Genomic DNA, 26,638 nt, shown 5'->3' with positions numbered 1-26,638 from the left:
TCCCCTCCCCACTCCACCCCACCCCCGATGTCACTGGACTGTTCCTGGCCCAGCTCCTTCCCTCTGCTTGAAAATCTAGCATGGCCAAAAGCAACAATTCAGTTTGTCGATGGCTTGACCATGTCTTCTCCCACGTTGGCTGTTCATCTGAATTCAGTGTTATGAACTGATTCAGCCATTTCTTGGATCTCTAAACTAAGTGTGATTTCAGGAGAGCAGTCTTGATGACATACACTCAGACTGACATTTAGAACTCTTAGGGTTGGGTGCCCATCTTTGCACTCTCTCATCCAATGATCCTTGCCCAGTTAACCGCTGCCATGGCGAGGGAATGCCTGGGCTTCTTGCTGAGGACCCTCTCTCACTCTCCCTTTAACGTGTTTTTGGACTCATCAGTAAGGAAGGGTTACCTATGCATGTTTAGACAATAATAAGTCTTATAACTCCCAGGATCCCTCAGGCAACCATGCTGTTTCAGGAATGCAGAGAGCTGTAGGACTTATTTCTGTCTAAACATGTATAGGATTGCATTCTAAGTATATAATCACAATATCCCCCCACTTTCTCTCTCTGCTTTCGAGATCCCATACTCCCTTTGCCCCTGAACACTAAAGCTTCACCATGTAAGCACTCCTAGCTCCAAGCCATTTCTTCTTCATATTTCTCACCTTTCATACCTCTTGACATCTCCCTATCACATATGGGTACCAATCATCTGTAATATAGGGCAGATGGATGATTGGCATCCCATCCAATCCCAATGAGCTTCTTCATGTGCATATGTTGTCCATCTGCACTGTGCTTCTTTCTGTGGAGTGTGGTGTTGGGTGCAACTAGGCATGTGTCACTGCACACACCAACAGTGGGCTTGGGTCCAAACACTCGCTGCACAGTACTGGTGGGTAACGAAATTGCCAGACTGACTGAGTGCGCCACCAGGACAGTTTGCATACTGACTTATAGTGCCTGGAGGAAAGTCTCAGTGATACATTACGGTTGGGTAGAGGAGGCACAGCTTGCGGTGCAGGAACCTGGGCCGCAGAAGGGCCCAACAGAGAGAGACAGACTGAGTGGGCCACCTTTACTGGCTATAGGGAAATCCCAGTGCTGGGTTAGGGTTAATCCTCAGATTAGTGTTAGGGGTCAGAGTAGGGTTGAGGAGGCACAGCTCCCCAAGCAGGAACCTGGGGTTGCAGAAGAGACTAGCAGGGCCAAACAGACTGAGTGGGACAGCAGGACAGTTTACATACTGACTTTTAGTGGCTGGAGGGAAGTCTCAGTGGTACATTAGGGTTAGGGTTAATCCTCAGGTTAGGCGCCAGTTAGGAAGTGTTGATCTGGTAGCCAGTGCTGTTGGTACTGGCCCCCTAACTGCAATGGGTAACCTGTTAATTCGATGTGGGGAGCAGATGAGATACACATACGCAGTTTTTTGAGAAGGAACTACATCATCCATGGCCCTGCACATGTTCAAGCATGCCTGAAGCTGGAATTGTCCTTTTGCAACTGTTCCCCTATGTATCAACTGCTTTGGGCTAATGTATCTCATTCAATATTGGGGGGGGGGAACCCTGTGATCATCCCCCCCCCAAATAAAAATGAGGTTATACAGTTTTCAAAAACTGTTGCTGCCATAATATACCTGTGCCTGGTTCTTCATACCAAATGAGTTTGTCTCTTCTTTTCTGTTGTTTTGTTCTGTTCTTTACAAGCTGCTTGATCTTTTCAATTTATAGTGTAGAAAAATAATCATAGAACGTATTTTTTAAAAAAACTGATAAGGACTGCAGGAACATTAAACACAACAGAGGTTGTTTTTTTAATTATTATTATTAAGATTGGCCTGAAAGCTCTTTCATTGTTTGCATATTAGCATAGTTTAAGTGTTTGCAGAACATCTTCTCTCACGGTGTCACTGCTGCAGAAATTAAATCTGAGGATTTAATTAAAAAAACATATGTTAGTTAAAATATTTAAATGATAGTTTTATATCTCAGTTTAATTTTAATAAGACATTTTGCATTATATACCAATTAAATATAATAAATTCAAAATAACGTATTTATTTTCCATTTATTAATATTGTTCCACTATTTTATTGTTATAATTGTGTTGATATCATTTTCATTTATTGAATGCTTCCAACACTAGGAAAATCGTGGTTTTTAAAAGGCTATGAGGAAAAGAAGAGGCTGGCTCTGGTGCTATAAAATATGAAAGGAGGTTTTCTTCATTTTCCTTATCCAAAATGAAAAAATTCCAAAAACTTTCAACTTAACTTGTACAAACGCTCAACGTTTCGGATCTGGAGAGCCTTCATCAGGAGCTGTACAACAAAATGAATTCCTCTTTGAAGCAATTATCAATTTAAAAACTTTTAGGTATTTTTTAAGGACTGTAGTCGTATTCGTTCTGCCTCCATTGGCAGTCAAACAGAACTTATAGCACCAGAGTCAGCCTCTTCTTTTCCTCATAGCCTTTTCGCGGTGCTTTTTCCCTTTTCTTCCACATCTGGTTTTTAAAAGAACATTCTAAAAAAAGTTTTTGAGATTAGAATCCTATATCCACTTCCCTAGGATAACTCCCATTGAACTCAGTGGGAATTACTTCTGAGTACACATGTCCAGGATTGGAACCAGAGTTAGGGTCAAACTACACATGATATTAACTACGTAGCACATAGTTTCTCTTGCTTTCTTACTCAAGAGTAAGTGCATGTGGTCCCCATTCAGATCAGGACCAGCATGCACCAGGAAGGAAGGATTAGACTAGGCCTGTGCACGGACCCCCTGAACCGTTTTGTGGCCTGATCCGGAACTTCCGGATTGGGCCCGAACCACTTTGGATCGATCCACCTGTCTCCCGCTCTGCTCTGCGGAGCGAGATCTGGAGGGGCGGAGCGAGATTTTGCCCCCCTTTCCCTACTTACTTGCCTCCGTGGCGGACAGTGGAGGCAGGTAAGTGGGGAAGGGGGCACAAAATGGGGGCCGATGAGCTAAACTCCACCCAGAAGTTAACTCCACCCTGGCCCTCAGTTGAAGCCCACGATGGACTGCGATGGAGGCAGGTAACCCCCCTCCCTCCTTACCTGGCTCTGGCGCTGGCACCACATGGACGGCGGCAGAGCCAGGTAAGCCAAACTCCCCACTGCCCCCTTACCTGTGTCCGTCGTGGGCTTCAATTGAGGCCCCAGCTTGAAGCTGGAAGAGGAGGCCGCGGCCTCTTCCAGCTTGAAGCTTGGGCCTCAGTTGAAGCCCACGATGGACACAGGTAAGCCCTCCTCCCTCCTGCCCCCTTACCTGTCGCTGTCGCCGCACAGACTGTGGCGGCGCTGGTGCCACCAGGTGAGTCCCCCTTCCCCCCACTTATCTGCATCCGGAGCTCCGGATCGAGGCGAAACAAAAATAACTACATGTTTAATAGATAATTGCGTGGTGCTTTTTAAAAACAGCAAAAGTATACATACACATTCCCATCTTCTCCATCTTGTACTGTAACCTTTGCTGCTCCCATTTTGGGCAGAGTTGGGTTTATGATATTATTGTTCCAAAGAAACTTAACCTGAGTAACTGTTCCAACATTAAGTTCTACATCAATTAGCTTGGTATAAGTCTCATGAGCTTTGAGCTTCCCCCTTGGAAAGAAAAAATACAATATATATGCATGAAAAGTTTCTCTTTTTTACAGTTATACATACATGTGCCTATCTTCTCCATCTTCCACCATAATATTTGCTGCCCCAAGTTTGGGAAAGGTTGGATTTATGATATCATTATTCCAAATGAATTTAACCACAGTTACTGCTCCAACATTGATTTCAGCATCAAATAAATTGGTGTATGTACTCCCTGGGTTGAGCATCCCCCTTGAAAAATAAAAGTAGATAAGTGATGTTCATCAATATTGACATTCCTTGCTATGTCGGGCTGAAGACTAATTCAAACAAGATGTGTTCCTATTGGACCAGCCACTTGGACTGTAGCTTCTGTGAAGGTGCTTTTAAAAGTACTTCACATACCATTCGTTAGCCAGTCCTGTGGGATGGACTACAAATGATTGGATAAACACATGAGCAACTCAGATGTATCCTCACAGCTGATGATGTCAACACAGAGATATCATTGCAACTGGAACGCACAAAAGGTGAATTTAGTCAACCACTAACTGTGCAGCAAGGACATAAAAGTTTCTTGCATAAACAATAATTGGATGAACACATGCTGATCCGAGTGGCTGGTGTAATGTCTAGTCCAGTGGAGGCTGGTGGCTCCCTTGTCAGTGGGGGTGGTGAATCTGCTCCGGGTTTCAGTCAGAGCCCGTCAGAACTCAAAAGGAGCTATCCAAAGGGCGTAACCCCTTGGATAGCTTCTTTAGAGTTCTGACGGGCTCTGGTCTAGCCCATCTCAGAGAAAGTCTAGGTCCAAATGAATGACAGGGCTAGAAACAAATATTTCAAAATGTGTGTATTTGCACACTGCTCTGAGCCAAGGTTCCCCCCCCTCTGATATTGCCTGGCAGCCAGACTAAATTCAGTCTAGATGAAAATGACTCATTGCAGAAATTGTTTTAAAAGTCTCTGCTATTAAATCTGCTTCCCAGCCCTAAAATGTGTTGCTGGTAGGACTAAATAAATAACAGGCTGCAAGTGACATTTGGGTATAGCTGTAGTACAACAGGGCTTTTAGCTCAGACAGTCACAGCAAACAAAAGGTGGAAGCTTAAAATCACAGCAATTTGGAAAATGTTAAAAGGGCTTTTTGAAGAGGTGACATTTGAAAAATAGAGCTAACATTGTGGGTGCCATGTATTTAATATTATTTATGGGATACTAGAAGAGTTGAGCAGAACATTTCAAAAAGAACATTCCCATGGAGAGTCATGACAACAGAAAGCTACATTAGAGATGTAGACTGAGGATGGTATCCAATGGTACCCCTACACAGAATAGATCCATTGAAGTGAATAGGCCTTATCTAAGTAGGACTGCCATTGGATAATGCCTTAAAATAAGAATCCCAACCAGATTCTGTTTTTATTACTTGAAAAGCAGATTCCAGTTCTTGCTTCCAATACTGTCGGTAGGTTTGTTTCTATGTTAGGCTCTGTATTAATGGATGGCCTTTACTATAGATAGATAGATAAATAGATAGATATTCATATTCTTACCATTTTGACATGTTGGAGAAGGAACACATGAATAGTGTTAGATCAATGCACTGCTGTTTAAGGCAATTGGGAACCTATTTGGGGCTGTGGGCCAGATGATGCTACTGAGCAGGAACCCATCCATGAAATCAGGGGTGGTGCTCTAACCTAACGTCATTGGCTTCCTGATCAAAACTCCTCTGGTTGGTGCCGGTTGGGGGCCTGCTTCATTCTGCCCCAGCCAGGGAAAGCCCAGGTGAGCAAAGCTGGCTCCCAGACCAAGGCGCTGGCTGAAAGAGCACTTCTCCAGCTGGCATCTAGCTCTGGGACTGAGCTAGATGGAACAAAGGCCACTGAGATGCTGGCTTTGCTCCTCGATTGCCTTCTTTGGGCAAGTCAGGTGATGAAAGAAAGAGGTGGATGGAAGCAGTTTCAATTGTCGTTTCCCATAGAAGGTGTAGAAAGAGTGGAGCTATCTCTGTTACTCTCCTGCTTCCTCTCTCTTCTGAGAAGGCAGGTTTTGGGGAGGAGGGGGCTCACCCATGGCCCCATGGACCAGGTGTGTTGACCTGGTAGGCTTAACAATTTTCTGCTGAAGTCATGCTGCGTAAGGGTGCTGGCAATCCTGTTGTGGTAAAGGATTTTTAAATGCAGTTCTGCTGTGTGAGGCTGACTCTCTCTCTCCCCCACTCCCAAATCAGCAATACTAGCATCCTAATAACATAACTGTTATAGGGAACTTTTTTTTCTGTCAACCTTTTCCCCTCAGGGTAATCAGGAGGGGTCAATGGAATTAAGATACAAAGTCTCAGGTGATATATAGGGATATACATCACTTCTAGAGGATTTTTGCAGATAGACAAAGGAACACATATGCCTCTAGGTATAGGCAAGGGCAGCATCTGCCCAGATAGACCAAGGCCTGCATCTGCCCAGGGTGCCCACCAATGTACCACCAGACACTTTCCTTGGTGCCCACTGAGGCACCTGACTCCTCCCAACTCTTATTGTAAAATATGTTGATATTTTATTCCTGGCAATGCTTCTAAGCAAAGTGGGATCCTCTAGGTGCTGCCACCTTAATTTCCCATGAATGGCTCTGGGAAGGATACTTGTTCTTTGTGACTAGCTATGCCCACCCAGGACAGCCATTTTATGGTTGTGCCCAGGACAGTTTCTCACATTTCCAAATACACCCATGGATTACCCATCCCAGCTCTAGAACGACCAATATATTTAACCAATGTCAATATAAGAACAGATTTTGATTTGGGTGGCAAAAAATTTTCCTCAGGAGATTCTACAAAAGATAATGGAAGTTACATATATAGAGATAAGGGCAAATTAAGTGTTAGAGAGATGAAATATAATGACATATAAACCTGTTGTTCAGCCATTTATCCATATTTTAGAATACAGTGGACATTTCTGGTTATCAAATCATCTTGGAGTGCTCCATAAATAGGCAATGAAAAATAGAAAAATAAAAATGTCAAGTAGAAATGTATATTGTAAAATGTGTAATTTTTCCAAAAGACATTGAACTTACCTGAAAATTTCATACTGCTTTGTGTTCCCTCCAGTTCCGTATAGGGCAATATTTATATATCCACGGACACTGCTCCTTCCAGACAGGGTAACTGATACTTTGTACCTCCAACCTGCACAACACAACATAAATAATGAGAGTTTGTTTTTATGAGTGGTTTCCTATTATGATTTAAATTTTACTATCCTTTATTGCACATAATTGTTTGGACTGATTTCACATATTCCATTTCTGTTTAGAATGGTGACCAGCTGAAGTTTATCAAATGTTTACAAAATGAAGCTCATAATAAAATATCCCCCTACACCTAAAATGTATCATTTTTTCCTTGAAGTCATCTCTGCACAAAAGTCTAGAAAAATGGCTCTGATTTAGTTGTAGCTTTGCAAATGAAGATGCTATCTAGAAATGCAAAAGCATGCATGAGCATGTTTGATTTATCCATAGGAATGCAACTGTAGTGTACATAGGCAATGCATATCTGAATGAATCCAGTCACACTGAAATGTAGTGTATTGGATCATGTGCATCAGGTTGTGATCTGCTTCTGTGCATACGTAGATCTTGCTAGATCAGTGCAACTGTCTTTGCACAATTCAGAACCCCTTGAAGTGTTCTCTTGCCTTTTACAAGGGTGTTCTATTTTCAAGATGGAAATCCATTCCAATAGAGCAAATAGCAATTTTTGGGCAACATGTGGTATTTTGTTGTTGTTGTTGTTGTTTGATAAACTTACAACACATATAAAACAAACAGCATACATAACATATAAATTATATGTCAGTATGCAAATCATTAATCAATACTTTCTATCCAGTATATTTTCCTTCTCTCTCTCTCTCTCTCTCTCTATATATATATATATATATATATATATTATTATTATTATTATTACTAAAATATTCCTATTATCTTAAATGCATTAATAATATACAATAATGTTATTTACATTGTCAGTGAAAAACTCTATACCCATTAAAATCCATCTTACAAATCTGTCTTACAAATGGTGGGTCTAAAGTCTCTCAAAGTTTTCTCTTTTTGTTATATATTTATTTATATAACAAAATAAATAAATTTATTTATTTATACACACCACAGCTCACCCATTGAATTGAATCCCCTGTGTAGCATTTTCAGGGGGCTGGAGGGGCTGCCATGGGGAAGAGGGGGGCAGGAAAGCCCACTTCTGCTAGCTCTGTTGCAAATGCCAAAATTAGGATCCAACCAATTATTTATATATGTCAAAATAATTTCCCACTATTACCATAACTTGACCATGAGTGCATGAAATCTGCTCCTGACTTTCTACATGTCCAACAAATGTCACTAAGATTATTTTTGCTAAACAATGCAAGCTTCACCCTTCCCGGTGCCTGTTTACACTTCCCTGTGCCTGTTTGCATTCTCTTTCCCTCCTTATTGTTTACTACAACTTTATTAGATTGTAAGCCTATGCGGCAGGGTCTTGCTATTTACTGTGTTATCTGTACAGCACCATGTACATCGATGGTGCTATATAAATAAATAATAATAATAATAATAATTTTCTTTTCTATTGACACAAGGCAATAGCTGGACCATTACAGAAAATGAATTCATCCCAAGCAACTTAGTGCTTCATATAGGCCTCTGTGGTAGCAATGCAGGTTAAAAGTCAGCTTCAGAGTTAAGATGCATGCTGGGAACTTACGGGCAAAATTACTGGCATCTCCAGTATTCAAGTAAAGCTTTACAAATGCAGAGGTGATGTTGTCTTTATATTCATCTGCATAGTGACCCATTTTAGGACATCCACCCTTGGGACATGGGAAGCAGCTTCCCTAATGAAAATATAAGAAAAACCCATATTTGTTAAGTACTGTAATAATTTCCCTCACACTTGTTGCATTGATGGAAAGCTCTTTGCTTTCCTTGCCCCGCCCTGGAGCAATAATAATTTTCTTTGTTGAAGACCAGCCTGGAGAACCCATGCCTCATTATCAAAACACTTCAAAAACAAATAAGCAGGAAACATCACTGAAAAATTAAATCAACCATAAAGAGTCTCCCTTTGTCAGGCCCTCAGGTACACGAATCTATTATGAAAGAAAAAATGCAGTATCTTTTGTTGTTTATTCGTTCAGTCATTTCCGACTCTTTGTGACTTCATGGACCAGCCCACGCCAGAGTTTTCTTTCCGCCGTTGCCACCCCTAGCTCCCCCAAGGTCAAGTCACCTCCAGAATATCATCCATCCATCTTGCCCTTGGTCGGCCCCTCTACCTTTTGCCTTCCACTTTCCCTAGCATCAGCCTCTTCGCCAGGGTGTCCTGTCTTCTCATTATGTGGCCAAAGTACTTCAGTTTTGCCTTTAATACCATTCCCTCAAGTGAGCAGTCTGGCTTTATTTCCTGGAGTATGGACTGGTTTGATCTTCTTGCAGTCCAAGGCACTCTCAGAATTTTCCTCCAACACCACAGTTCAAAAGCATCTATCTTCCTTCGCTCAGCTTTCCTTATGGTCCAGCTCTCGCAGCCATAGGTTTCTACGGGGAATACCATTGCTTTAACTATGCGGACCTTTGTTGTCAGTGTGGTGTCTCTGCTCTTAACTATTTTATCGAGATTTGTCATTGCTCTCCTCCCAAGAAGGAAACTGTGGCGTTACACCCCACAAGTCAATTCCAAATGTATGTCTGCAGTTTGTAAGTCTGTGGTGTTTAGAATGTTGGCCTGAGTGGGCGGAGTTAGAATCTCTTGGGAAGGGGGAGGAGTGATATATAAGGGAATGACTGAGGGGATTGAGATCTTTTCAGAAAAGCTTTTCAGGGAGACTTGTTAGGTACTCTTAGACTTTGTAGTGCTCTCTGTGTTTAGGGTACTTAAGTTCTGGGAAATTTGAAGATCAGTGTAGTGAGTGGTGTCTTTAGAGTGTGGTGTGCACGTAGTGGATGTATATTAATCAATACTGATAATAAAGAAAGTTCAAGAGTGATTGTGTGAGAAAAAGGAAAGCGCAAATGTGAATGAGTGACAGGATTGTATGAAAGGTTTCAAAAAGATTTTTAAATGTTGTTATTTGAAACAAAGCTTATGAACTTTTAAAAATAAATTTTGATTGTTTTGTTTTTAAACTACCACAAAAAGCCCACGTGTCTGTTTGGCATTTATCATCTTAAGTTTACACATATAACACTCACTCTGACAATCATTCACCTAAGCAGATATAACTCACAGCCCTTTATTATATATATTAAAATCCTTCTCCATTTTAAACCCCTTTCTCCACATAGTTTGGAGGAAGGTGGTTCTTATCCCTTGCCTCAGGCGTATCAAGCAGTGGTGCTTGGCTTGAGCAGAGAGTAGCTTTGGCTGGGTCTGGTGTTCAGAGCCTGTGTCACCCCATAAGAAGTGGTAGCAGCCATGAGGTCTGGTGTTCAGAGCCTGTGTCGTGGCAGAAACGTCTTCTGATTTCCTGGCTGCAGTCAGCATCTGCAGTAATCTTTGCGCCCAGAAATACAAAGTCTGTCACTGCCTCCACGTTTTCTCCCTCTATTTGCCAGTTATCAATCAAGCTGGTTGCCATAATCTTGGTTTTTTTTAGGTTTAACTGCAACCCAGTATCTTTACAGAGCCTTTATTACCTAAGGCTTGATGTTGCAATGGTCCTTATCTACATGAACTGATTAGGTGTCCCTTGAACATGTGCCCAATGGTCTATATTATAGAAATGTTTTTACATGCCCCACATTATACACAACTTTCCCTTTGCCATAGACTAATAGCATACTAGAGTTTGATTATTTTTTTCAGAAAATGAGGCCAGAATTATTGCCTCATTATTAACCGGTCTAAAATTATCACTAAGTTTGCCCAGGATCATTCTACTTCCAGCCCAGTAACCCTACAAATAGGTTTCCAATTACTCTTTGATGGGCCTTGACCAGTCATATGAGAAACCTTGCGTTAAAGTGAGTTAGGTCACATGGCTTAGCATTACATGAGTAAGCTTCAGGTTCACGTGCTTCCTTCTTCTCTTATGCACTCTGCTTATTTGGTTACTTCCCGGTTTCCAGAAAACCATAGTTCTCAGTTTTACGCAAACTGGCAAACTATGGTTTGCTCCTGTATTCTAAACCAGGATTGGAAACCACAGTTTTGCAACTGGTTTGCAAACCTGCATAGGAGGGCAAGGACAAACCATATTTCGATGATTAGCTTGTAAACTGGTTTGCTGCAAACTGGTTTGCTGCAACACATATGAGAGAAATTGTGTTAGCCCCAGGCTTGTTCTTGTGAAATGATCCACAGTCTTTTTCTACTGCATGCACATGACAAATCAGTAGTGTGAGGTTATTCCTGGGAATAGTTATTCTTTGAATATAAAAAAAACATACTTCTTCAAATGCGTTGTATGCAGCACAGGCATAACCCAAAAATCCATCTGGATAGAGAATGCTATCTGAATAATACTTGTAGCTCCGCAGGTGGTTACAGGCCACAAAGTCACGGGTTCCTGTGGAGAAGAAACAGCTGTCATGTGCTTTACTTTTTCATATCAAGTGGTTTCAACAAGTCTTCATGCTCACCTTATGATTCACTTTTCATTTCTAGACTGATAAAAATTCTCTGTCGCCTTTCATCACCACATTACAGGCCATGCTGAAAACCCTCCAAAGCCCTCTTCTATGTGAAGTTGGACATACACGAGCACTTGGTTGAAGAAGCGGGGGCAAAAGATGGGTTATAGCTGTTGGCTTAAGTTAGAGAGATGTTTGAAATTGATGCTGTCTAGATTCCTAGATGCACTGGCCCCATCTTGCACACGATAAAGCTGGGGACTCCATTGGGGTGCCTCTGGATGCCAACTCCCATACAAACTTGCCCAAGATTTAAGATTGGCATCAAAGGCCTTGTCCTTTGTTTCATCATCTAATGAGATTAGATTAATTTTAGCACCACTATATAGTGACATCAAAAAATTGGAAAGCCCTCATTATGTGATCTGCCGTCTTTCACTGCTTTTAGGCATGTATCAAAGCCCTATTTATTACTGCAAATTTTTCATGTTTAATCATATGCTTCTGTTATTATTTTAGTCATTGCTGTGTAGTTAGATCTTGCATTTTTATTGTATGGTGATTTATATTCCTCTTGTTAGTCACTTTGGGTAGATGTAACATAAACACCAAATTTAAAATAATAAACAGCAATAACAATAAACTATATTTAGTTTGTAAATATAAACTCACTAAACAACAGTAGAGTCAAAACAAATGTCTCACATACCCCATTCACATCAAAATCTACAACAATAAGATTTCAAAATCTGGATGATGAAGTGCTGCTGTTTGATATTCAATATCTCCGCAATCTGATATTTGTCTTTTGGTATATGAGATTTGACATTCAGTAGTGCCTTATGTTTAAAACTCTCCAGGTAAGTAGTCAATGCCTTTATGAATATCCTTAAGACTTGGTATTTTATCTCCAGCGTTAAACAATGGTGTTTCTACTTCTGAATATTAAAATATTCAAAACCAACTGGTATTGGATAGTTCTTATTTAGCATTTGACACCCAAACTGGGATTCCTAGTCTGGGGAAACCCTGGTTAAAAATCACAAGGAAATCAATTGGGCTGAATTCAGACTCAGGCTTACAGTAGATCTATTGAAATCAATGGGACAAATTAGTCATGACTAGTTTGAGTTCCATTGAATTCAATGGGTCCAATCTAAGCATGACTAAGTCTGGATCAGATCCTCTAACATTTATTAGTTTAGATAGTCCGTCTATGTCCCTGAGTATTCTTAACAACAGCACTTGGTAACAGAACTGAGGAAAGAGTCTCTAACTTTCACCATTTACATTTCCAAGTGTGTGTGGTGCAAAATCAGAAGCACAGGCAATTAATCTATTCCATCCTAAGCTCATTGTACTTATTAGTAGAAGCCTTTGTTCCTATTCAAATCCATGATGAATAGGTGACAACATAACATAATTTAATTGCTCCAGCTGCCAACAATTGTAATAAAAAATACTACATAGCCAAATCTCAAGGGTTTCCCTCTTACCCCTTTCTGACACCCTAGTGTTGCATGCCAAGCAACTAGACTTGAAAGAAGTTCCTTCCTCAGACTTCAACCCATTGCAATAGTCTATACATTATTTATTTCTACCATTAATTGTCTGAGAGCAGTTTTGAATGAGAGAGCAACTGAATTAATTCCTGTTTGTTTCTATTCTGTACACTAATTGGGGGGAAACTTTGCTTGCGATGGAATGGCTATAATCAAGTTTGTTCCTTTTTTCTGCATCTGCCACAGATTATCACACACTGAAAAATCTGCTGTGCCTGTTGAATCAGTTTAAAAGTTTCTAGCAAATAGATCAGATTGGAGGTTTTGTGATGGATTGGACTGGTAAAATCTGGAGTATTTCAGTAAGGAGGAGTCAGTAGCAGTTGCTATGCTTAGTATAATACAATTGTAATTTGTGGATTTGACCTGAAGACAGATTGATTTTAATATGTCTATATCTGTACCCTGGGGTATAGTTGAGTTTAATATATCTTCAGCTGTGCTATATTTTAGCCTAACTAAAATTGAATTAACAATGCAGTCTTGTGCATCACTCCTCAGAAGTAAGTCTCATTGAGTTCCATAGGAGTTAAAGCTCAACACACCATGGGTTAACACACTCCCTACCGTTGCTTCTCCACTCGTGTTTTCATTCCTCAGTTACTTCCTCTTTCAAAAGAGAAAGTACACAACGAAAACAAGGCCCATTGAGTCCACTGCTCTAATGGTGCTGCTTCTCCTGCACACAGCAGGAGAGAGCAGCAATTCCAAGTTTAAAAAACCATCCAAACTCCATGAGTGCCCAGTAACGAGCGTGCAATAAAACGCTTGTCGGATGGAGCTTAGTGTCCCAGGTCAAAGTGTGTAGGATTGTTGTCTAATAGTAAATTCAGAAAATTCAGAAATAATCTCACATATTTAGGCACATATTTGCTAGTTCTCAAAATAAGCAAATAACCTAAAATATGTACACAAATCATCAATATAATAAACGAAATATGTACACAAATAATCAAGTGAATTATAATAAAGGAATGAAATATAAATGAATATACACAAAGAATCAAGTGAATTATAATATAAATGAAAGTTTACTCTGTATCCAAGGTATAATGACTGGAAATGCTCCAATATGTTTAAGCCTCAAAATTACACCTCACAGGGCTGGTTCTTCTGATTCAACGTTGAAATTCCTTTTGAATGGTTCCCATAGAGGAACTTGTGTGGAAAATGGTATTCCAGATGGATCCACACCAAAGATGTTATATGAAATCATTACAATACAGGCCATTGTATTTTCAATCCAAATTTCTTAAGAGACCTTTGTGTGTGCAGTTTCACCATTGGGAAAAGGTGAGGTGAGGTGTGGGGTGAACCTGTTGCACATGTGGTTCCTCATATAACCTGATTCCATTCATATGTAGCCTCTTTTGGTTGCAGTGGTAGCATAGGAGCAATCTATTGTTTTCATAGTGACTGGCCCTAGTCACATACAACTGTGTGTTCTTGATATCAATAACTGTCAGTTACTCTTAGCAGAAGTCCTACATACCTTCCCAGATTCCATCGATGTCCACTATTTGTGAAAGGGGATTTTTCTTACATCCTGGCATGTATTTTCCTCCATTTGGGTAAAAATCAAGGTGTCCCACAGCTTGGCTCATCCCAAAGCCTAAAATACCCACAGCACACAAGCATATGTTAAATCTGAAAGATTTCATGCTTACTATTACATGTTATGTACTGTGGTCAACTTACCTAGATTTGGAATGGTTGGAGCTGAATCCGTATGAATCACATCAACAAAATCTGCATCACTTTTATCCAGTCTGACTTCAACTGGTGTGCCTTGAAAATAGGGTGAAGCAGGATCTAGTCCTGTAAAGGCACACATTTTTTAAATGTGTGAGTTTGAAGTGAGGTCATTGAAGATTTAGAAACTAGCCATGTTGAACTACAGATGACTGCATAACAACAAATTCTTAACAAACAAAGAAAAGTTGGCAATTTCTGATTTCTGTTGAGGCAACTTCTACGCTTCCTTTGCCAGGGAATTCCCTCCCCACCAACACAGCACATTATTTGAGGCTAGTGCAGGATTCCACAAACATCTGTAGATGGAACACTAGGTTACCTTCCTACCTTCCTTGTTAGTTAGCTGCTGATTATTATTATTATTATTATTATTATTATTATTATTATTATTAGTGGTAGTAGTAGTAGTAGTATTTTCCTCAATAAAAATGAAAAGAAAAATAATGAGAAGAAATCAGTAAATAAAGACCACTACTGCAGGAACAGAAACAAACAATAAGAGATAACTGAGAGAAGTTATTCAAGTGGGAATGAATAGGCAATTCATCAGTAACACTGCTTCTGCCCTCAACAGGAATCAGTACAAGGGTGGAACTAGCAAGCAGGAAACTTTTAAGTACAGGTTCATGAGCCCTGAAAAATCTCAAGAGTCATGTTTGTTTGTTTTTGTTTTTAAAGTTCGCCACCAACCAACCCCCCAATCTTGTTCTACTGGAATGCATTAGTTTACTAATGACCTCTGGGTTTTCTTTTAAAAGCAAAATATAGCAGTGTCAGAAAAAAGGGCTAGTGTAGAAGCAACCCAAGTGTATGGCCTTCAGTCTCACAGTCACAGCAAGCTGTGTTAACAGTCCCCTAACAATCTCCACTTGGGAGTTTCCAGTGCAAGAACATTAAAAAATACTTTGAGATATGAGAGTTTTCCACACCGATGCCCTTGTCTTCCTGTGTATGAATACTGCCATCTGCACAGAGATAAAGATTTGCTATTAATGCCACGTAGATGGGTGGGGGGATTGCAGCAGGCCACAGATAGGTGCAATGTAGCTTGTGAGGATCAGACATACTGAATTATAGTTTAAATTCCACTGAAATAACTTGGGTAATTATGGTCATAGTCCCTTTTGGAGATTCCTTATTGGCTGAGGGTGAAGGTGGTAACCAAATATTGAGTCTATAGAATGGTAACTTTTACTGTACTTAACCCTCTCCCCTTTGATGACTGCATGATAGGGAGTCCCTTCAATTCACCAATACAAAAATCTATCACCACTGATAGGACCAGTGTCAGTGACTGGGTTTGGACGACATGGCAACCCAATCATTGGGTTGTTCTGTGAAACAAACCATAGTTGTTTGTTTGTTTGTTGTGTCATCTGAACTTAGACTGCTTCTCGTAGGGTGGCTTATTTTTGGCCTTCTAATCCATGATTTGTTCTTGCGGTTGTTTAACCCACAATGGGTTAGCATGTCATCTGAACCCGTCAGAGACAACACATCATGGCTTGAGGCAATCAGGAAGTGAGCCGCTTAGCAAAAGTAGACCCCCCCCCAAGTCTTCCCAAAAGATCTCCCTTGCTGCAGTGACATTCCCTCCACCATTTCTACACAGCAATTTGGAGAGGAGCTGCTACTTGTTTGCCGACCCCTTTCTAAAATTATTTTTTCATGCACCAGCATTTGCACAAATGGGTCCTCTGTGTGTGTGCGCGCGTGTGTGCGTGTGTCAGGAACTTACAGATAGGTGTTCATTATCTTATTTGCATTTTATGTTATTTTTGTCAGCTTTTCACAGATCCTCAAGTGCACATTTGGGGTTGTCAGTATGTATAGCCTTGCCTTGTATGTTTCAGCTGTCAAAGGGAAGGAAGGACAGTATGAAACATATAAAGTAACTGACAAGAGGAGACAGCATATAGGCTGATTTCACAGCTGTTGACAGTGACAGGTAGGAGAAAGGGGTCACGATTGCCTACTTAACAAGGTGATCCCCAAGTTCTAAGTGTTGAACTGACATTTGTGGGTGCCCTACTTCCATTCCACATTTCCCCAGGTCTCCAGCAAGTCCTTCTAAGATCTATGCTCCCCCATTTTTGCAGCTCTCAAAGGGTGTGTGTGTAGAACTCCATGCAATGCAATAGGCAAATATATTATATATGACAGCCACAAGTGTGAAAAGCTGGCTCAGATAGAAAGTGTGTGTGTATCACACTCAGATTGTGTGTGTGTGTGTGTACACATACACATTTCAGCTTCCGCCCTCATCAGTAGCTGTGCTGTTAAATGGGTATCAGGAGTGGCAGTGGCTGAAATGTTTAGCGCTCTCTCTCTCTCTCTCTCTCTCTCTCTCTTACTCTTGTTAGCCTTGCTATCTTTTTTTGATACATTTTTTCCTTAAGACTAGCTGCATTCACAGTAGTTCCACAGGCTCCTTGTTGCTTTACAACAACACCCCCTCTCTCTTGTGGCCCCATTTGCCCAAATGTTGGGTCCTGGGGGGTGGGGAAGCCAGAGAACAAAAATTGGGGTGCAATCAAAGCAGGGAGGGGGTCAGGACAGCCAGACAAGATAGGTTCTGCCACAGAGTTCCCTGGGATACATGCCAGAGCCAACTGGAGGACCGAGGGGGAGAACAACCCGTGGTAACCCCGATCTTCTGTCAGGCTTATTGTGTAGCTTGTTTGCAAGGGTGGATTGTTGTGTCATGCAAACTCGCCCTATGTCTTGGGCTGCTCACAACTGATATATCTATGCTTTGTGGCAATTGCCAAACCTTCTTGAAGTTACAAGACTGTGTTACATTGCTGGGCTTTCAAATGCCATTTATAGAAGAATAGGATATATACAGCACCTACATGCTATAAAATATTTTCACACAATCTTCCATTCATTACACTCTTACTTCAGTAAAATTGTCCACTACAGTTATTTGTACAACATGATAGATAAGATTCTCGTTCAGTAGTGCTTGATTTGATACCAATTTGTGCTGCATTGCATTAACCTACCAGTTATTCTTCCAATTCCTCGTATTCTTTGTCCCAACTCAGCACCTGCATGTGCCCCAAGGCTGTGGCCAATGAAATGTACCATGGATGGGGAGTATCCATACTTTTCCTAATGGCAAGAGCAATTGTAAATAAAATAAGACATATGTTGACAGCAGTGATACCATTCATTCATCTTGCAATGCAGTTCATGTTTACCACATCATGGCCAACCTATATATAGTGGCATCCTCTTAATTAAAACTAAATTGATTGTAAGCTGGCTCCATGAAGGAATAATTTTGCTTTGATCCACTCAGCGAACACATTTGCACACAAATTGTGTGTGTGTGACCTACTGCGTAACCTGAACATATTCAATTATATTAAAATGAATGAAATCTTTAAATAGTTTAAAGTAAAAGTACTAAAAGTCACAGGACAAAGTTGCAATTTCTGAGCTTCATATCTTTGCCAGTTAGGCTAACTCAGTTCTCAGTTAGTAACAGAAATGCAATAGACATTGCATTGAGAGCGAATAAGATGACCTATGGCCCAGCGGATAGAATAATTGTTGAATTTTGACATGGGAAACTTGAGTTTAAATATCAGCCATGGACTTGGTACCCTTGGGCAAGTCATTATCCTTCAGGATCAGTTACCAAAGTGTAAAATCCAATTTGTTTAGACTTGACTTGAATGCCCTGTTTAAATGAGTGCCATGTATTTTTGGGAGGACTGCAATGGTGCAGCTAGGTAATTTTGGAGCCTGGATTGAATGACTTTATGGGGGTGAGGGCTTTAGGTGTCCATGCGGTGCTATTTCACTTGTGAAGCACACCACTAACATTTCTTTACTCTTCCTTCTCCAGCCCATGCTTTACAACTACTTCTACATTCCTGACAGGTTAGAGCACAAAACAAAACAAACTGTTTGCCATCTCTGATAAAAACAGCAAATACTCTGGACATGTAAAGTTTTGCATATTAATCATAGCACTATCATAACACCAAGTATAAAATGGAGTTTGCTTCTACTGCTAAACAAGTTTACTTGGGAATAAGCACCATTTTGTTATAGAAAAGGATCATAAAAATGGAGAGAAGGAGGATTATGTATGTAGCCTTGGGTCCCTTTAAGGGGAAAAGGTGGGATATAAATGCAATAAATCAATTAAAAAATCAAAAAAATTTAAAGTAAAAATAATAAAATGAGCATGTGCCGGCTTCTCCATCACTAAAGAGAGTGGTTTGTTGTTGTTGTTGTTGTTGTTTTAAAATAATAATAATGAGAAGAGCAGCACCAGCACCAGTGGGCCATGGTGTACTCATGGCGGCCCAGGTGCTAACGTTGGGCTTGTTTGAGGCTGCCCCATCACCTGCCATTGGGGCCCTCCTGGGCTGCAGGGGCCATGAACTTTGGCCCTGATGTCCATCCCTAGCTGCACCACTACCCAGCTGCTTTTTAATTGGAATCAACACGTGCTAAAGGATGCTACTCGTAAAGTGTCCATCACGAGAAGTCTGCATTTAACATGTGGGGCTTATCTATGCATATGTATTCTGAAACTGGATGGGGGAAGAAATTAGGAATCTGGGAATTGGGAGTTCATTTGGAGTGAAGGGAAAACCTATATTTATGCACTCCCTGATTCCAACCAGCTCACTGTTGACCAGCTCTCTAGATTGGGGCCAAAGTGCTGTTTTGAGGATTAGATTCATATGATGATAAAACACTATAAGTGGTATAAAAATAAGTAATAAAAGTAATGCTACTTTAAAAGAAGGCTTCCATGACACACTTTTAATACATTATCCCAATAAGAAAATGTTACTTCCTTTCTCAAAAATTTGTACAGTATCTGTGTATTTATTTTCTATTAGATTGTTTTTGTCCTTACTGCTTTGCATGTCACTGCATTATTTTTTAATCATATGCATGGTTAATATATGGCTTGCAAATTCTGCATTTGGAACCTACCACAGAGTATGTGATATGGATTTCAAGACAGTATATTCAGAACTGATTATTCAGATTACAGTTTCATGCTAACCTAGATGGACCCTTGCTCTGATCCAGCATGGCACTTCTTCTGTTCTTAAATGCCAATAATGAGTTTGCTACAGATAGCATGTCCCTTCCCATTCTCTCCCCCCTCCCCACCATAAAATGCTCCCTGAAGTTCATAACTGAATTTCAACACTAAAATATCAAATGGTACTTGGAATGGTTATTTGTCTAGACTTTATCAAATTTGTTAAACTTTTTCTGGTCCTGGAAAACTTCCAAGTAACTGTAAGATTCAGAACTATGATATAGGACTTCTCTAGACCAGGCTTTTTATCCTGCAACTTTACCAGGGCTTCTGCTTTTGTATTCTTTGCAGGATTAAGCTTGCCCCTTTTCACACACTTCCACTCGCCCCCCCCCCCAGAGAGTTCCTTTATGTGCAAGCTCCATATATTTCATTATACCGCCACTAGATGGCACTGTGTTATAGCACCACTTCCTCTTATTCACAGAGAAAATCAGCTTGCAATATTTAAATAGCTCATTTCCATGATCTTAAAAAATGGGATAAAGGTCAGAAAGCACAGGAGAGGGCCTGGAGTTTGATGACATCATGTAAAGGACCCACAAATTTCTGTGAGTAGCCAGTCTTGATTGCAGGATAAAAGCCCCACGTGGAGAAGCCCATAGTGACTGGAGGCTCTCTTACCATAAGGATTTTTACAAAATAAGCCACTTCAGCTCCCACTACACGGATATTGTTCGATGCTTGGGTGTATGCACATCTGGAACCACTACTCCAGTCGATGCAGATGCAATTCACATCTTCCTTCAGAAACAGCCTCTGATGCAAACAGAATACAAATGAACTAGAAAGAAAGCTTTCTGTCCCCATCGTTCCTGAACTTTCCCTGTGTGTAAAACGACACCTATCTCACTATTCATAGAAGTGTCCTGCAGCCATCTTGGTTGGTAGCTGTCTGCATCCATTTTCACCATGCCATGTTTCATGCCTTGTGCTCTCTGAACTATGTTAGTGATGTCTGGGGGTTAATAAAGGGTCGATCCTTATGTACTCAAAACAGCTCAACCTGTGTACAAGGAGGAGGTAACAGCATGCTTGAGGAAACCCCCAAGTTTGCAGGAATGAAAAAGAAAAGAAAGAAAAACCCTAAGGGGGCAGCCCCATAAACACTAAGGGAGCAACCCCAGGAAGCACTATCATTGGCCATGGAATGCTGACTCTCTATTGGGGAGGAATGGAATGGAGTATCCTGGAATATGGCATGGTTAGCTTGCTACCACTCTGAAAAGGAGTGTTCCACAGTAGGAACATTTTATTACAGGCCCAACAAACCGTTCTGTAAATGGACCAAGTGAGAGCTTGCAGCTCCCCTCTCAAGTGCCCGCATCTCCTTAGAGGGAGATAACATCACATTTTAGGAACCAGGGTGTTAAGTGTGTTTGGGTGTGGCAGATCTGGCTTCACTATAAGGTATTGGGTTGCATTGCCTTTAAATTTCTCCACGAATAAAGTTTTATTAGTCTTGGCAAACTAAAATCCAATGCAGATTCATAATGTGTGTGTGTTTTTAATGTTATGTTATATGTGTCAGACTGATTATAGATAGAGCCATGATAATTTTCAGTGTTATCTGTGTGGATATGAATTGATTTCAGAATGATTGCATGAATATTGCATTGCGTTATACCTTGCACATGTCTGACAGCCAGTGTTCTTCACCTTGATCTACAAATCCATGGGTAATAAAGCGAGTTATCTTGCTGGCATTAAAGTTTGAGTAATCAATAGTTTCTGGATTAATTGCTGTGATTTCCTGTGAGCAGTATAAAAGAATAATTACGTTATTTCTCCATGCCCTCCTAAAAAATAATTTAAACAGTATCCTGATTGAAACATACTTCAATGAATTTTCATATGGCTGCATACAAACATTTCTCTTAGATCATTATTGAGTTCCCCCTTCTATTGAGCATATTGGGGGGGGGGATCCTGCAATATTTAACTGAGAGTCAGTCTTACCTGGAAGTTATTAGGATTCTTTTTAGTATAGAGAAGGAAGCGAGTATTTATTGTCTCTGGTTTCCAGGGTAACTTTGCAATTGGTCGTTCTACCGTTCCAGCCCATGGTATGTCATCTGAAAAGCAGCCCAGATCTCCATAGCAAATCTCCCCTCCTGTTATTTACAGACCAAATGATCCATGTGTGAATGACCAAAATAATTTAAGAGCTCACACTCTGTCCCTTAACTGTATAGGACCTCTCCTCTGATAGTCAATAGCAGCAGCAGTAGCGCGGTCATCACTGGGTCAGCATAAAAAAGCATTGCTTCAATCATTTTCTATATTTCCTCTGCCAACGAGAGTAATCTAAAGACGGGCTGTGCCTAGACTACATGACTTCTGCAGAAACCCATAGTTAGATCACTATATGGGACAGAGGTTTGATTCTGAAATCTTAGAAAGGATCTAAAGATGCAGATGACCTTTATGCATGAGAAATATACACATACAAAACAGGGCAATTGCATGCCCTCAGCTTTACCTTTGGCAGGTTGTGTCTTCTTCCTGGTCACAACGATGAAAAGGGTACAGAGAAAATGTTCTAAATGCACAGACCCTCAGTAGGGATTCCTATTTCTGCATCTGTCTTACTGCACTTGTCTCTATTACTACAATATTACATCAATTTGGATTCCATCTTCCCTCAGCACACTTGCACACCCTCAACTCTCTAACATGTAATCTCCAAGAGCAACATTTTTGTAAACGAACATTAATTGACCGTCTACATGGTGCTAAAGCAATAGCATCGGTCGGTCATATCTCACCTCTCGCTGCATCGACCAGTAACAGTGCAAAGGTCCAAAAGGCAAACATCTAAAATAGATTTTAAAAGAGAAAGAAAAGATAGATGACTTTCTGAATCCTATCCATTTGGATTAATTCTCTGTCTACCTCAATGTTTCAGAATAGCTACAGCATACAATGAAAATGCATCAGCGGCAGAATTTACTTGATGAGATCAGATGCGACTTACTGCACAGGCCTCGCTCCTATCTCGGCACGAGGTTGAGCAATCCACGCATGGCCTTTTTATAAACTGACATATCCTTGAGGTTATTCTTGAAAGCAAAGGGCATATACAGATATAAACTGACGTGCGCATTTCAGATTAAGGTTATCATAAATACACAAAGCATGGCTAGCCTATCACAGACAAAATGGAAACTGAGCAAGCAGGTAATATTTTGGACTTACATGTGACTGTAAGATAAAAGAGCCTGCTTGGCTAGGTACAACTGCCATCTTTGAAGACTCTGTTTCCACATGTGATTATTTTAAAGGCAAATAAATTCCTTGCCTTGCATTCTTTGGTCAATAAATCAAGTCTGAAGTTGGCAATTAGGAAGGTCTTTGAGCTGTCTATAGTTCAGTACTTAGGGAGCATTTAGCCACCTGTTTACCACCTACTAGCAGATGAACTACTTCTAAACAAAGTGTACACCTAAGATTGTTTCATGGGTTACAATCTAGGTTATGTAACAAGAATTAGTACAGGAGGGTGGGAAATAATCCATATTTTGTCATTAGTACGCTTCTAACATAACATTAATATATTGCATATATAAAAACATTTGTATTGTTAAACAGACCATTGATAAAAGTTCTTAGATCTTAATAGTTTAAAAAGAAATAGGATTTCTTAACCATTTCTTCTTCTTAGATATCTAGTCTTAATATATTAAAAAGAGAGATCTCATTTTTAAGTACCAAGTTCACCCTTCAATAATGAATAGGCTATTCAGCTCACAGGTAGACAGGCAAGGTGAGTTTCCAAGAAGAAGAAGCCGCATTCTAAAAGCACGTATTTCTACTGTTTTGTGTAGGAATTACCTCCTAACTAGTATTATCTAATGTCCCATAAATTAGGGCTCACAGGCTTAATTACCTCATTAAAACACTGGATCAAAATTAAAACACTGGATCAAAACTTTTCAGGTAAGAGAAGATTCCTGCATTGATCAGGGGATTGGACTTGATGGCCTTATAGACCCCTTCCAACTCTACTATTCTATGATTCTTTGAATTTTAAACTATAACTTTGAGAAGATATAATGAATAGGTTATTCAGCTTACTCAAAATTTGCCAATTAAACTTAATTCTATATTTAAAAAATTCTAGACATCTGTATATCAAGGTTTTTGATGTGTATACCTTACACAATATTTTTTGCTCATTAATTGATCAGCCAAACTTTCAGTACACTTTTAACCTGGAATAATACAATCTGTTGGTTATTCAAATCACATTTTGGATGAAGTGATATGGAATTAAATCAGCATTTTCTCTTTGGATACTATCCAAGTCATCTTGACCACTATTTTTATGCCATTTACCTAGAATTCATTGTGAATTTATTGGCACTAGTTACTTTATTATTTTTAATTCTCTGCATTTCTAATTACTTACCATGAAACAAGCTTAATTGCTCAGAACTTGCAGCTCCAAGACAAGACAGTTTTAGGTGTAGGTGTAGGTGTAGGTGTGTGTGTGTGTGTGTGTGTGTGTGTGTGTGTGCGTGCATGTGAGAGAGAGAGAGGTGGGTGGGAGAGGGAGAGAATAGTCACTCCTTCAGAAATCATTTTATCCACATTGTAGCAGCAGCAGATATATGACAAGAAGTGTGTGGGTTTGATCCAGGATCTGCCTTCCATGGAGAGATGGATTCTGTTCCTGGATGGTGCCTTTGGCCAATATTCAGGGTCCTCCTCTGTCCCACACCGTAATTCATCCCATTCAACAAGGTTCCCTGTCCCTCTATGTAGCATTTTCAGGGGGCTGGAGGGGCTGCTATGGAGAGGAGGTGGCGGCAGGGAAGTCCACTTCTGCCAACCCAGTTGCACGTGCCTAAGTTTGGATCCAACCCTATATGTATACGAGAAAGGAAATATGATGTTTTAAAATGCATGGATTGCATGTTTTTCATGTCCCCTCTTCATTTTTTATATATTTTATTTATTACATTTCTATACTGCCCAATAGCCAAAGCTGGCTGAGCAGTTCACGAAACTTAAAGATACTATATAATAGTATCATAATAGATACTTCTGGCTGGAATTGTATGCCCAGTTGCTTGGGAGCAAGCCCCATTGAACTCAGGAAGACTTATTTCTGAGTAGACATGTGTAGGGTTACACATCATTACATAATTAATATGGTTGAAATGTTTTGCACTGCAGGCTTCAGTATCTGCCAATCATTAGATGTGTGAAGGAATATAAGGACACCACCTGTGCACACAACTATAAGGCTGCCAAATTGTATAGAAGTTGGCATTAAAACCAGCCAACTGTTTTTTGGTGTGGGCAGGTTGCTTTCAGGGTATTACTCCATCTGTTGTTTGATGAGTGCAGCAAAACTTCAAAGGTCTGAGCTTTACTCACACAAGGAGAAGTAGCTGCTAGTTCATCTGCTTTGATGCATTACATGGCAAGAAATCTGGCTTCCCACCATCACTCAATAGGGAGCCACAGCCAATCATGGCCATGGGAGGACTGTACACGTTATCCAATTGTCCCTGCCATACTTTAACCTAGTTGATAATACCTAAAACAAGGGTGGTGGAGCTCCGGCCCATGGGCCAAGTCTGGCCTACCTGGTGTCCTCTTTACAGATGGAAAGTGCCCTAAGCAGAGTTTGCAGAGCAGGCAGTCAAGGTCCTCTCAGTGAATTTCAGGTAGTGCAGCAAAAAACAGAAGTGTGGTCAGGTCAGTCCGTAGTCTGTTGCCAAGGGGTCTTGCAGACAAGCGTCAAAACCAGTCAGGAGTTGTCCATACAAACAGCATAAGAAATGTTGCTGAGGGTCCAGGAATCTGAGTTTTCTTGATGCAATGAAGTCAGGAAGCCAAGGAAATAGACGGTTTGCCTTCAGCAAGGTGTGATTGGGCCTGGGCTGATTCATAGCCAGCTGTTAATTAGCACAGCTGGGTCATTAAGGCTGTGTGTGGTACTTAAATGCTCTTTCCTACTGTGTTTGGCTTTTCTCCCTTTGCTGATGTTTGCTTGTTCTCCATTGCACCGGCTGAATTATGCCCAGCTCTGCCTCCTGCAATTGAGGCATCTTAGAAATGTCGCTAGATGTATCTGGCTGTTCTTCTGTCTCCTGCACTTGAGAAACCTCAGGAACATTGTTGGTCAGAGCTTCCACCCTTCCCTGTGTTTCTGGCTGTAGCATAATGAGCTCCCTCTTCTTCCTCAGAGGAATCTTCCTTGAGGTGTGGCATGACACCTGGGGTCCAAATCTGCCCCTTTCCTTGGACCACCCCTGTTTCCCTAAGTGCCAGTTGTTCAATAGTTTCCTATGTTTTGAGCATCCCCCACTCTGCCCAATTCTAAATGGTTGAAATGCCTCTCCTAAGGCTCAGGGCTTTTCTACATGAGGTGTTCCACCCACACCTTTATGGAGGCTTCTGCTTCCAGATTCTTTGTGGGATTAAGATCTGCTCCTTACACGTATTTTTTCAGGGGATTTTCTATCTCTGCCTTTCTATATGCTTCATTACAAAACAACTAGGTGGCTCTGTGATATAGCGGAATTGTGCAAATACATGGTAAGTTTCATAGCACCAATTGGGATATACCAGACTTTCTCAGTTTAAATCTCTGCATCACTGCTAGGTTTTATTCTGGTTATACCTTTATATTGTGGGTTTAAGCCTTCATATTTTATATTTTATGATGTACCCTGTGTTTTATATTTGGTTTATATTTCTGCCCAGCTATAGGGCAGTATAGAAAATAAAAATAAAATAATAAAATAAAATAAATTAGGGGAAAACCCCGCAATAATGGTTGCAAAACACAGGAGAGGCCCGGGAGGATGACAACATCATAAAGGACATGCAATGTACTGTGTGTAAGGAATCACGAGCACACAATAAAAACCTCATGTCAAAAGGCTCTTAGTTACTTGGCAGTAATATGCTAGTTTTTGTGGGGTTTTTTTTGTATTTTTGCCTCTCCCCTTTTACCTTCAGCTTCAC

The 26,638-nt window shown here is 40.5% G+C and overlaps 1 protein-coding gene across 2 annotated transcripts; it reads right to left on the bottom strand.

Annotated features, from left to right (window-relative positions):
- Nucleotides 1-1,869: 1,869 nt before the first annotated feature.
- On the bottom strand, nt 1,870-22,471 carry LOC134402217 (inactive pancreatic lipase-related protein 1-like). 2 transcript variants are annotated; one of them, XM_063131577.1, is made up of 12 exons: nt 22,423-22,471; nt 21,614-21,768; nt 21,282-21,407; nt 20,279-20,413; nt 17,580-17,688; nt 14,515-14,634; nt 14,309-14,428; nt 11,072-11,190; nt 8,388-8,517; nt 6,695-6,806; nt 3,698-3,865; nt 1,870-1,933 (listed from the first exon to the last, which is right to left on the bottom strand). In XM_063131577.1, the coding sequence occupies exons 1-12, from the start codon at nt 22,469-22,471 to the stop codon at nt 1,870-1,872; spliced, it is 1,407 nt and encodes a 468-aa protein (XP_062987647.1). The 2 variants fall into 2 exon arrangements, with proteins under 2 accessions (XP_062987647.1, XP_062987646.1); XM_063131576.1 differs by lacking the exon at nt 3,698-3,865 and adding an exon at nt 3,467-3,634.
- Nucleotides 22,472-26,638: the final 4,167 nt, after the last annotated feature.

This window comes from Elgaria multicarinata, chromosome 8, assembly GCF_023053635.1.
Source record: "Elgaria multicarinata webbii isolate HBS135686 ecotype San Diego chromosome 8, rElgMul1.1.pri, whole genome shotgun sequence".
Taxonomy (NCBI): Eukaryota; Metazoa; Chordata; class Lepidosauria; order Squamata; family Anguidae; genus Elgaria; species Elgaria multicarinata.
The sequence above is the reverse complement of the archived record's forward strand: the minus strand, read 5'-3'. Positions and strand labels throughout refer to the sequence as shown.